Here is a 12,127-nt window from a genome sequence, read left to right as displayed (position 1 = left end):
AGCAAGTGCTGTTAGCAAGTGTTGTGGGCAAGTGCTGTTAGCAAGTGTTGTGGGCAAGTGCTGTTAGCAAGTGCTGTTAGCAAGTGCTGTTAGCAAGTGCTGTGGGCAAGTGCTGTTAGCAAGTGCTGTGGGCAAGTGCTGTTAGCAAGTGCTGTGGGCAAGTGCTGTTAGGTGGGTGGCCAACACCACGCCCGGGCCGCCTTTGTATCCCCAGTGGCGATGTTTACTACACACTGCGTCGGGTACTTATTCAAGGCTGAGTCGACCTAGGAGGAGGCCCATAACCGGTTCAGAAAATCGTCACCGGTGTTGGCCGTGAGCGGGAATCGAACTCGGGCGGCTGGGTGCTTAGCGCAGCGCGCTGACCGCTCCACTACCGCTCCCCACAAAAAAAAACACACAACAAAGACAAAGCCCCCCCCACACCTCCCCACCAGGTACTTATTTAAGACTGAGTTGACCTAGGGGTGTCCCAGGAAAGGTTATGCTCGCATTTTCCACTGAAATGGAACCCGGGTCACAGGGTTCACAGTGCAATCGCACACCTCCCATCGCCTTCACGGGATGTTTGGCAAGTGGACGGACTGTCAGCAAACACTTTTGTAGGCCAGCACGGCACACGAGGGGGAGGGTGGGCGGCCAACACCACGCCGGGCCGTCTTTGTCTCCCCAGTGACGATATTTACACACCGCACCAGGTACTCATTTGAGGCTGAGTTGACCTAGGGGAGGCACAGGACCGGTTCAGATATTCGTCACTGGTGTTGGCCGTGAGCGGGAATCGAACTCGGGTCGCCAGGTTCGTAGCGCAGGGCGCTAACCGCTACACTACCGCTCCCCACACACAAAAACACGCACACAAACACACACACGCACAAACACAAACACACGCACGAACACACACGCACAAACACACAAACACACGCAAACACACACGAACACACACACAAACAGAAAGACAAAGATCCCCCGTATAGCCTTAACAGACTGTAGGGGCAAGTGCTGTTAGCGAGCACCTACACACACACGCAAACACACATACACACACAAACACACACAAACACACACACATACCTACACACGCATTCGTACACAAACACACGCGCGCTCACAGCAGCTTACCCACACCCACTCTCGCCCATCCCCCCCCCCAACACAGCTCAACCCACCCGCTCAGCACCCCCACACCCCCCCTGCTCGCTGGCCGCCACTGTACGCACGGCACGGACGCGGTGCACTCACTCGCCGTTCTCAGGCCGGGAGTCAGGCGCGACCGTGGCGCTGCTCCGACCCCCTCGTCGCCTCTCGTCCTGCCGCCTCGTCCCACCTCCGGCTCGTCCCACCTCCGGCAGGCCTCGGGGAGACGCGATGAACTGGGCTGACATGTGTACCGTGGTTGGGGATGGAGCCGAGTTGTCAGGTTCGTGGCCGAGTGTGCACGTGCGCGCACAGGTGTGCCGACACGTGTGTGTGTGTGTGTACAGGTGTGCCGACACATGCGTGTGTGTGTGTGTACAGGTGTGCCGACACATGCGTGTGTGTGTGTACAGGTGTGCCGACACATGTGTGTGTGTGTACAGGTGCGTGTGTGTGTACAGGTGCGTGCAGGTACGCGTGTGTGTGCGTGCAGGTACGCGTGTGTGTGCGTGCAGGTACGCGTGTGTGTGCGTGCAGGTGCGCGCACAGGTGTGCCGACGCGTGTGTGTATTCGTGTAAGGGTGCGTGTGTGTTCGTGTAAGGGTGTGTGTGTGTTCGTGTAAGGGTGCGTGTGTGTTCGTGTAAGGGTGTGTGTGTGTGAGTTCGCAGTTGTGTGAGAAAGGGTAAGTGTGCAGGGCTGTGTGTACGAGGTGTGTGTGTGTGTATGTAGTGTGTACACACTACATACACACACACACACTTTCACGCTCACAAAAGCCGCTGTTCGCCGCCACTCAGTGGCGGTGACGTCACCACGTCGCTTGTGCCAGGCTAGGTGCACCTAGAGGCCACGTAAAGTGTTACAGGCTGTCTGCTGGCAGGATAGATCCAGGTGTTGTGTGGGTTCACTGACATGGCCGGTAGATGCGTCCGCCTGTTGACCCTTAGGGTGCCAACTCGCTGCGTTTATCCGCCCGTCGCTTCGCTCGTTGTTGTGAGCGTCGCTCCTCTGCCCCCCGTTTGTGTTGGAGGGCGACTGCCTCCAACACCTGCACCGCATCAGCGCACCTCTTTTCACACCTACACACACACCTGTGTGTGCACACCTACACACACACCTGTGTGTGCACACCTACACACACACCTGTGTGTGCACACCTACACACACACCTGTGTGTGCACACCTACACACACACCTGTGTGTGCACACCTACACACACACCTGTGTGTGCACACCTACACACACGCATTTGTGTGACACAATGACAAAGATTCCCCCGTGTAGCCTTAATAGTCCGTTGTTCGGGCAAGTGTAAACACCCTGCTCATATCATACACACGTGTACACACACACACCTGCACACGAGACAAAGATCCCCCGTGTAGCCTTAACAGACTGTTGGGGCAAGTGCTGTTAGCGAGTAGCACCTATGAAGGCCGGCACGGCACACGAGGGGGTGGGTGGCCAACACCACGCCCGGCCGCCTTTGTCTCCCCAGGAGCGATGTTTTTACGCACCGCACCAGTTACTCAGTTGAGGCTGAGTCCACCTAGGGGTAGGCCCAGGACCGGTTCAAGATATTCGTGACACCAATACGCGCGCACACACATGCACCTGAATTGTGGTATCTACACACCTGGGTTTGGAACACGCCACACCTGTACTCAGGTGTCTGAGTCTGTATCAACATCGTCATCATTATGGTCTTTGTCGGGAGTGTCGCTTGAGCCTGGACTTTCAGATCGTGGCGCGTCGCCCGAAATGTCGCTGCCTTGTTCATGCACTCGGGGAGTTGGGGGATGATCGTCAGCCATGGTCACCGCTTCGGTTATCATCATCAGCTATGGTCAATCCACTGCTGAATGTATGTAGAACTTTTTCGCACCGTACGTAGCCAACCATACTTATCACAGCTCTAGCGCTTCGGTTAATCATCATCATCATCATCAGCAGCCATGGTCCATCCACTGCTAGATGAAGGCCTACCCAAGCCGCTGCCACTCACGACCCTGCGACCTATCTCCCCCTCGACATGGTTCGCTCTCTGCTGGCCCCTCTCTGATGCGTGACAGCCTTTGGCTGCTGCTGCTGCTCCGTCATTCGTCTCGACCACCACCACGACGCCTCCCGCCGTCTCCCTCTCGCTCGCCAAGCGAGGGCGAGCGAGAGGGAGACGCACGCCTCGCTCGTGAGCTACTCCAATTCATCCGGGAGTGCGCATCAAACTCTCCCACCATCATCACCATCACCGCTCACCATCGCTCCACGCGTGTTTGTTCGCGTGTTTGTTCGCGTGTTTGTTCACGTGTTTGTTCGCGTGTTTGTTCGCGTGTTTGTTCACGTGTTTGTTCACGTGTTTGATGTGGCGACGATTTACACCTCATCCCCGCTCTCCTCGTGTCCCTGTTTCTGAACCGTCCGTTTATAGCACGACGCCGCGCACTGATTGAAATCTTTCTTGTTTCAAGATGAGGTGGGGGCTAAGGGGGGGGGGGGTTGTTAGGAGTTCTAGGGGGGTTTGGTTGGGGGGCGGGTTCAGGAGGGTTCTGTGGTGAGGGGGGTGAGGGGGGTCAGGTCGTGTTCCCACGTCTACTCAAGAGCACATTGACCTCCTGGGCAAAGTCACTAAAGGGTTATTGGGGACACACACACAGACAGACACAAACACACACAAAGATAGACACACACACAGATAGACACACACACGACATACAGACAGACACACACACAGCCAGACACACAGACAAACACACACACAGATAGACACAACAACAACCGCCATTCACCACTAAGTGGCGGTGACGTCACCACGACGCTTGTGCCAGGCCATGTGCACCTTGAGGCCACGTGAAGTGTCGAACGCCCGCTGGCGGGAGGTCACGGGGCAGACCCAGGTGCCACGGGTCGACTGACTGAGATAACTGACTGATGCACCACCTGTGCCCCCTACTGTGCCAACTTGCTGTGCTTTAGCCACCTGGCGCTCCGCTCGTTGTTGTGAGCGTCGCTCCTCCGCCCTCCGTTGTTGTTGGAGGGCGACAGCCTCCAACTGCCCAGTAGCGTCCTTCACGAGCCTCCTCCACAGAGGCCGATCTTGACACCGCTGGTACCAGTCATCGGCAAGTCCACTCAGCTCCACGTCCTCCTATACCACGTCACTCCATCTCTTCTCCAGCCCGTGCCGCGCCCGTTTAGCCCCCTCGATCCGGCCGAACAATAGCTGTTTAGGCATGCGGTTGCTGGGCATGCGAGCTACATGACCCAGCCAACGCAGCCTTGCCTTCCGGAGGAGCTCACCGATGGGACTTTGCCCAGATCTTTCAAGGATTTGTGAGCTCCTCACGCAATCCAGCCTGGTTAAACCCAGGATGGATCGTAGGCAGGCCAGCCTAAATGTTTCCAACCGGCGAAGACACACAGACAGACACACACTCAGATAGACACACACACAGACAGGCTACGTGTTCACGCGTGTGTACCACTCCCCACGCGTACGCACACACACACACAACACACACAGAGACACACAAAGACAACGATCCCCCGTGTAGCCTGAACAGACTGTTGGGGCAAATGCTGTTAGCGAGCACCTATGAAGGCCGGCACGGCATATGAAGGGGTGGGTGACCAGAACGACGCCCGGCCGCCTTTGTCTCCCTAGTGGCGATGTTTAAATACTGCACCAGGTACTAATTGAGGCTGAGTCGACTTACACAAACCTGCACACACACCTGTGTCAACACAGAGTTACATTTAAAACGTGAATACACAGGTGCAAACACAACCACGTGTTCACACGCACATGTGCGCGTGTGTGTGCTTAGACATACGTGTAACTGCGTGTTCATATGTACATACGTGTGCACAGGCGTACACACTCTCACACGAGTGCGCGCACACACACGTCTTCTCACGCATACGTGCACACACACGTGTTCTCACATACGTATACACACACATGTTCTCACACATACGTGCACACACATACGTATACACGCGTGCACACACACGCGTAATCTCACACACGTGCACACACACACACGTGTCTCACACACACGTGCCCACACATACGTTTTCACACATGCATATAGAGTCTTCTCACACCTACACACGCGCTTTTCACACAGTGCACACACACGCGTAATCTTGCACACGTGCACACACGTGTTCTCACACACGCGTGCACACACACGTGTTCTCACATACGTATACACACATGTTCTCACACATACGTGCACACACATACGTATACACGCGTGCACACACGCATAATCTCACACACGGGCACACACACACACGTGCAATATCACACACGTGCACACACACACACGTGTTCTCACACACGTGCACACGTAAACACACGTGGTCGACCCAATGACGACCACGCGTGCCTCCAACACACCCACCGCCCCCCCCCCCCCACAAAGGCAGTGAATGTACAGACAGAGGGGCGGGGTGCAGTAGGGAGCGGGGGGGGGGAATCTGTCACGCGCCGCGCAGACAAAAATAACTCGGCCGTGTTCAGGCACCCGGCGCGCGAGGGGTGGAGTGTGGGGGGTGTGGGGTGGTGGGGGTGGAGTGTGGGGTGGTGGGAGGTGTGGGAGTGTGGGGGGTGAGGGGCTGACACGTGGTACCCCACGCCCTCTGGAACGACCAAAATCTCCCAGGCAGCCAGCCAGGCAGCCAGACAGCCGTCCTTGGCTCCCCATCGCATCCGCAAGAGTTGACCCAACTTCTCCTTCCTCGCTCGCGTGCCGCTTGCAGCTGGCAGTCCGGCGAGCGCGATGTGACCTCGCTGCTCCAAACCCATCAGCCCCGTGACGGTGGCTCGCCTCTCGGTTTACAGCCCCACGAACCAGTCATGGACATTCCACATTCTCATGGCGGGGGCGTGGCGGAGTCTATCGAAGGGACGACAACCCCCATCCCCTGGTCGGGAAGGACGATGTCCTGAGTCAACCACCCACCCCCACCCCGCCCCAACCAGGAGTTGAACCGGGGCGCTTCCACGTGGCCGGCTCTCTTTCCCTCCTCTCTCTCTCTCTCTGGCCGTGCGGCCTCCACACCGCACACCGCACACCTCGCTTTCGTCTCTTTTTCTACGATCAGAGGAAACAAGAAGATGCTCGGTGTAGTGGGCACTTTGCTTCTTTCATTATTTTGTATTTTTTTGTTTTTTTTCCAATGTTTTGCTTTATGTGCCCCCCCCCCCCCCCCGTTTAAATGAAAGATTTCACGCTCTGCTCTCCTCCTTATCCCTTCCCTCTCTCTCTACCCCCTCTCTCTACCCCCTCTCTCTACCCCCTCTCTCTACCCCCTCTCTCTCTACCCCCTCTCTCTCTACCCCCCTCTCTCTCTACTCCCTCTTTCTCTACCCCCTCTCTCCCTACTCCCTCTCTCTCTACCCCCTCTCTATCTACCCGCTCTCTCTCTACCCCCTCTCTCTCTACTCCCTCTCTCTCTACCCCCTCTCTCTCTCTACCTCCTTTCTATCTACCCCCTCTCTCTCTCTACCCCCTCTCTCTCTACCCCCTCTCTCTCTCTACCCCTCTCTCTCTACCCCCTCTCTCTACCCCCTCTCTCTACCCCCTCTCTCTCTATCCCCTCTCTCCCTAATCCATGTCTATGTTCCCCCTGTTTCCGCTCTCATCCCGTGGCCAGTCGTCACCGCGAAGGAGCGGACGAGAAATCGTCTCATTCCCATTCCCAAGGCGCCCGTGCCTCCCAGTGTGAAAGCTTGAAACGAGCGTCGCCGTCGTCGCCGTCGTCGCCGTTTGACACAGGCGTGGGAGCCCCCTGGGCAGTGCGTTGTGCACCTTCTTTTGAGCAAAGTCGGCCTACGGGGCAGTCGCAAGCAGCTCAGAGCGCGTGCCACGTGGTTGAACTTAATGCCGCTGGGATGTACGCGCTCCCACAAGAATGTGCGGCTCGTGGGCTGCGTAAAACAGTCGCATGCCGTTGTTGCTTTCAGAACGCGAATCGGATATAACGCGACGAGGAATGTATCGGGCAACACATTGTTTTTCATGACGCGAATGCGAATTGGATGTTACGCGATCGAGCAAATGGAACCGCGTCGCGCGAGTAGGAATAAGCGGTGGTACGGCTGCTTCAGTGTAGCGTCATCGTCATCACACGAGGAACTGGGATACTGCTGGATGCTTCTAGATGCTACCCACGCGCCTCTTCGGTCGGTCGGCCTGCTTACCCATCTCACGCGTTATCGCAGACCGTGCTTTACCCTGCATTGTTTATTATGTATTGTAACGCGATGTGTCCATAAGGCGGTGTTCTTCAGGAAGGAATCTTCGACCGCGTTATAGGAGAAGAAGACTGTACGTGTATTGTTGTTGTTGTTGTTTACGTGGAGAGACCGATATGGTAAGGAAGCAACATGCCCGCACGCCCATTGTGAATTCCAAAGGGGCGCTGCTGTGGCTGGGGTTGTGGATGGAGGAGGGGAGAAGATTCATGGGGGGAGGGGGATGCGGGAGAAGGGAAGGGGCTGATGATGAACCCTCGACCCCTCACGACACCAACCCCCACAATGACCCGGGGGGGGACACGTGGCTGAGTGGACAGCTGAGTTGCCTCCTCCTCCTCCACGCCCTCTCTCCTCCGGCACCAGACCGGTGTCATAAAATGTTTTTCTCCCTTCGGCTTTGGTCGCCAGACAAACAGCCCCCCGAATTCCACAGGTGTGTGTGGCAAGGTGTGTGTGTGTGTGACAGGGTGGGTGTGTGTGGCAAGGTGTGTGTGTGTGTGACAGGGTGGGTGTGTGTGGCAGGGTGTGTGTGTGTGTGGCAGGGTGGGTGTGTGTGTGGCAGGGTGGGTGTGTGTGGCAGGGTGTGTGTGTGGCAGGGTGGGTGTGTGTGTGGCAGGGTGGGTGTGTGTGGCAGGGTGGATGTGTGTGGCAGGGTGGGTGTGTGTGGCAGGGTGGGTGTGTGTGTGTGGCAGGGTGGGTGTGTGTGGCAGGGGGTGTGTGTGTGGCAGGGTGGGTGTGTGTGTGGCAGGGTGGGTGTGTGTGGCAGGGTGGATGTGTGTGGCAGGGTGGGTGTGCGTGGCAGGGTGGGGTGTGTGGCAGGGTGGGTGTGTGTGGCAGGGTGGGTGTGTGTGTGGCAGGGTGGGTGTGTGTAGCGGTGGGTGTGTGTGTGTGGCAGGGTGGGTGTGTGTGGCAGGGTGGGTGTGTGTGTGTGGCAGGGTGGGTGTGTGTGGCGTGGTGGGTGGGTGGGGGTGGCGTGGTGGGTGGGTGTGTGTGGCAGGGTGGCAGGGTGGGTGTGTGTGGCAGGGTGGGTGGGTGTGTGTGGCAGGGTGGGTGGGTGTGTGTGGCAGGGTGGGTGGGTGTGTGTGGCAGGGTGGGTGGGAGGGTGTGTTTGGCAGGGTGTGTGTGGCGTGGTGGCAGGGTGTGTGTGTGTGGCAGGGTGGGTGTGTGTGGCAGGGTGGGTGTGTGTGTGTGGCAGGGTGGGTGTGTGTGGCGTGGTGGCAGGGTGGGTGGGTGGGTGTGTGTGGCAGGGTGGGTGTGTGTGGCAGGGTGGGTGTGTGTGTGTGGCAGGGTGTGTGTGTGACGTGGTGACAGGGTGGGTGTGTGTGGCAGGGTGGGTGTGTGTGGCAGGGTGTGTGTGTGTGGCGGGGTGGGTGGGTGGATGTGTGTGGCGTAGTGGGTGGGTGTGTGTGTGTGGCAGGGTGGGTGGGTGTGTGTGGCAGGGTGTGTGTGGCAGGGTGAGTGGTTAGCGCGTTGCGCTACGAACCCGGCAACCTGAGTTCGATTCCCGCTCACGGCCAACACCGGTGAGGATTATCTCGAACCGGTCCTAGGCCTCCCCTAGCTTGACTCAGTCTCAAATGAGTACCTGGTGCGGTGTGTAAACATCGCCACTAGGGAGACAAAGGCGGCCGGGCGTGGTGTTGGCCACCCACCCCCTCGTGTGCCGTGCCGGCCTTCAGAGGCGCTCGCTAACAGCACTTGCCCCGACAGTCTGTCACAGGCTACATGGGGGATCTTTGGGTGGGTGGGACGCGGGGAGATTGGGAGTCAGGGAAGGATGGGTCCTGGTGAGGGAGGGGACTAGGGGGGTCCCTGTACGTGTTGGAAGCTGTGTCCATGACGACTGTGTGCAGGAACACCTCGCCCTGGTTAGGGACCAGAGCATGGACGGACGTCAAAGTGGAGACTTTTTTTTTCTTGCAAATTTATTTTGGCGGCGAAAAACGCGCACTCCGCACCAGGTACTACAGTGACGACGTAACACATGCGTGCAAATTCTTGCAAATTAGAACCTTACGGGTTCTTTTAGCTTCACTATCACCACACTTAGGACCCATCTATATATCTAAAAGGTAAATTTGTGAATATGTGTGTCTGTTCGAAATGTTTAGCATACTTCCCAACATGCAACAAACTTGAAATTTGGCAAGTGGGTAGCTTCCAGACTGTACACAATGCAAAAAGTATAAAAATAGACTTTTGTATTTTGGCGGGGGGGGGGGGGCGCAATAATGGATATATTTTGCACAGCAAGTGAGCGGTGACGTCACATCTGTGATGTCACCCACATGCGGCAGCGTCGCGCAGTGTGCCTGCTGACGTCACGCAGTGTGCCTGCTGACGTCACGCAGTGTGCCTGCTGACGTCACGCACCCACCCTTCCCCCAAACCCTCCGCGTTGGCCGTGTATCCCGCACAAATGCGCGGCATAGCCGTCCCGATGTTCTAAGTCAATGCGGCTATTTTCAGCTCTTCAACATAAAGCAGAAGATGCATCTGTTTGTGTGAAGCAGCAAAAACTCTCCAACGCTGAGCCCTGACGCCATAACATTTGCACAGCTTTACGCTTTACATTTCTATTTAAAGCTTTCGTGACTGCAGGGATTCATATTCTTGGTTCTTTCGGTAAAGTCACGTAGAAGGGAAAAAAAATAAAATAAGAAAAAGAAAACAATAAAATTCTCACTTTTTTCAAATTTTCTTGCTGTGGTTTTCACACCTGATGAAGATTGCTTGTGTTGCAATCGAAACCTCATGAGAATTTTATTGTTTTTCCCTTCAACGTGACTTTACCGAAAGAACCAAGAATACAGCTTTATTTTGTCTGGAAGTTCTAAGCGAACGCGACTATTTTCAGCTCGCCACGTCATTCCCTTCCCGACTTGCTTAAATCGACCTTGCGTATAAAGTGGGTTAAGGTTGAATTTCCTTAAGTGAAAAACATCCGATTTAGTTAAGTTGATTAGTTTCGGATTTTTTCTTTCTTGCAAGCATCAATTTTTTTCAAGGTTTTTCAGTGAAATAGAAGGGATTATGAAATTAGCCCTAGACAACATTCCAAGTCCCGGGTGAAGTCGGATAGTAAAGCTAGTTATGAATATATAAAAGCACTCAAATAAGTATTTTACAGTAATCACAAAAATAAGCACAGTATGAATACTGTACACGTTTTATAATCACGAAAATAACTATGAACACTGTAGTATTATACTATTATCACAACCATTAATTTGAATCGTTTACAGTATGATCACAGAAGTAAGTACAGTATTAATAACATATGAATGAACACAAATATAAGAGATGCTCATTGAACGACCTCTCGTCAAAGACTGAACGAACAAGACGGCGCTTGGCTCGAACGCCGTGGAAGGTTTGGGGATGAAATCGGACGAAAGAGAAAAGCCGCGTGGACGAAATATGAAAAGTGGTGATGATTGAGAACGGCCGAAAGAGCGAAGCGACGAAAGTCAAGGTAGAGCCGTATGTATGTGGACTTATTTCGCACCGTACGTAGCCGGCCATGCTAATCGGAGGTACGGGGGGAACGACTCTCTGTGTGAGTCTATGTGTCTCTGTGTGAGTCTATGTTGTCTCTGTGTGAGTCTATGGGTCTCTGTGTGAGTCTATGTTGTCTCTGTGTGAGTCTATGGGTCTCTGTGTGAGTCTATGTGTCTCTGTGTGAGTTTATGTCTCCGTGTGAGTCTGTGTCTCTGTGTGAGTCTATGGCTCTCTGTGTGAGTCTATGTGTCTCTGTGTGAGTTTATGTCTCTGTGTGAGTGTGTGTCTCTGTGTGAGTCTATGTGTCTCTGTGTGAGTCTGTGTCTCTGTGTGAGTCTATGGGTCTCTGTGTGAGTCTGTGTCTCTGTGTGAGTCTATGGGTCTCTGTGTGAGTCTATGGGTCTCTGTGTGAGTCTATGGGTCTCTGTGTGAGTCTATGTTGTCTCTGTGTGAGTGTATGGGTCTCTGTGTGAGTCTATGTGTCTCTGTGTGAGTTTATGTCTCTGTGTGAGTCTGTGTCTCTGTGTGAGTCTATGGCTCTCTGTGTGAGTCTATGTGTCTCTGTGTGAGTTTATGTCTCTGTGTGAGTGTGTGTCTCTGTGTGAGTCTGTGTCTCTGTGTGAGTCTGTGTCTCTGTGTGAGTCTATGGGTCTCTGTGTGAGTCTGTGTCTCTGTGTGAGTCTATGGGTCTCTGTGTGAGTTTATGTCTCTGTGTGAGTGTGTGTCTCTGTGTGAGTCTATGTGTCTCTGTGTGAGTCTGTGTCTCTGTGTGAGTCTATGGGTCTCTGTGTGAGTCTGTGTCTCTGTGTGAGTCTATGTGTCTCTGTGTGAGTTTATGTCTCTGTGTGAGTGTGTGTCTCTGTGTGAGTCTATGTGTCTCTGTGTGAGTCTGTGTCTCTGTGTGAGTCTATGGGTCTCTGTGTGAGTCTATGTATGCCTCTGTGTGAGCCTATGGGTCTCTGTGTGAGTCTGGGTCTCTGTGTGAGTCTATGTATGCCTCTGTGTGAGTCTATGGATCTCTGTGTGAGTTTATGGATCTCTGTGTGAGTCTATGGGTCTCTGTGTGAGTCTATGTGTCTCTGTGTGAGTCTATGGGTCTCTGTGTGAGTCTATGGGTCTCTGTGTAAGTCTATGGGTCTCTGTGTGAGTCGATGTATGCCTCTGTGTGAGTCTATGTATGTATGTTGAACTTCTTTCGCACCCTACATAGCCAACCGTGCTCA

General features: G+C 54.6%; 1 protein-coding gene across 1 annotated transcript in view; it reads left to right on the top strand.

Moving 5' to 3' along the window:
* Positions 1 to 617: 617 nt before the first annotated feature.
* Positions 618 to 12,127, top strand: part of LOC144730151 (peroxisome proliferator-activated receptor delta-like) — a 40,659-nt gene continuing 29,149 nt past the window's right edge. Inside the window, exon 1 of the mRNA XM_078610737.1 lies at positions 618 to 1,420. Within this exon, the coding sequence (XP_078466863.1) occupies positions 1,369 to 1,420 (52 nt within the window). The 5' untranslated portion in view covers positions 618 to 1,368. The remainder of the gene's footprint in view (positions 1,421 to 12,127) is intronic.

This window comes from Lampetra planeri, chromosome 34 (assembly GCF_965212315.1).
Source record: "Lampetra planeri chromosome 34, kcLamPlan1.2.h2, whole genome shotgun sequence".
Classification (NCBI taxonomy): Eukaryota; Metazoa; Chordata; class Hyperoartia; order Petromyzontiformes; family Petromyzontidae; genus Lampetra; species Lampetra planeri.
Note: the sequence above shows the minus strand (reverse complement) of the source record. Positions and strands in the feature narration are given on the sequence as shown.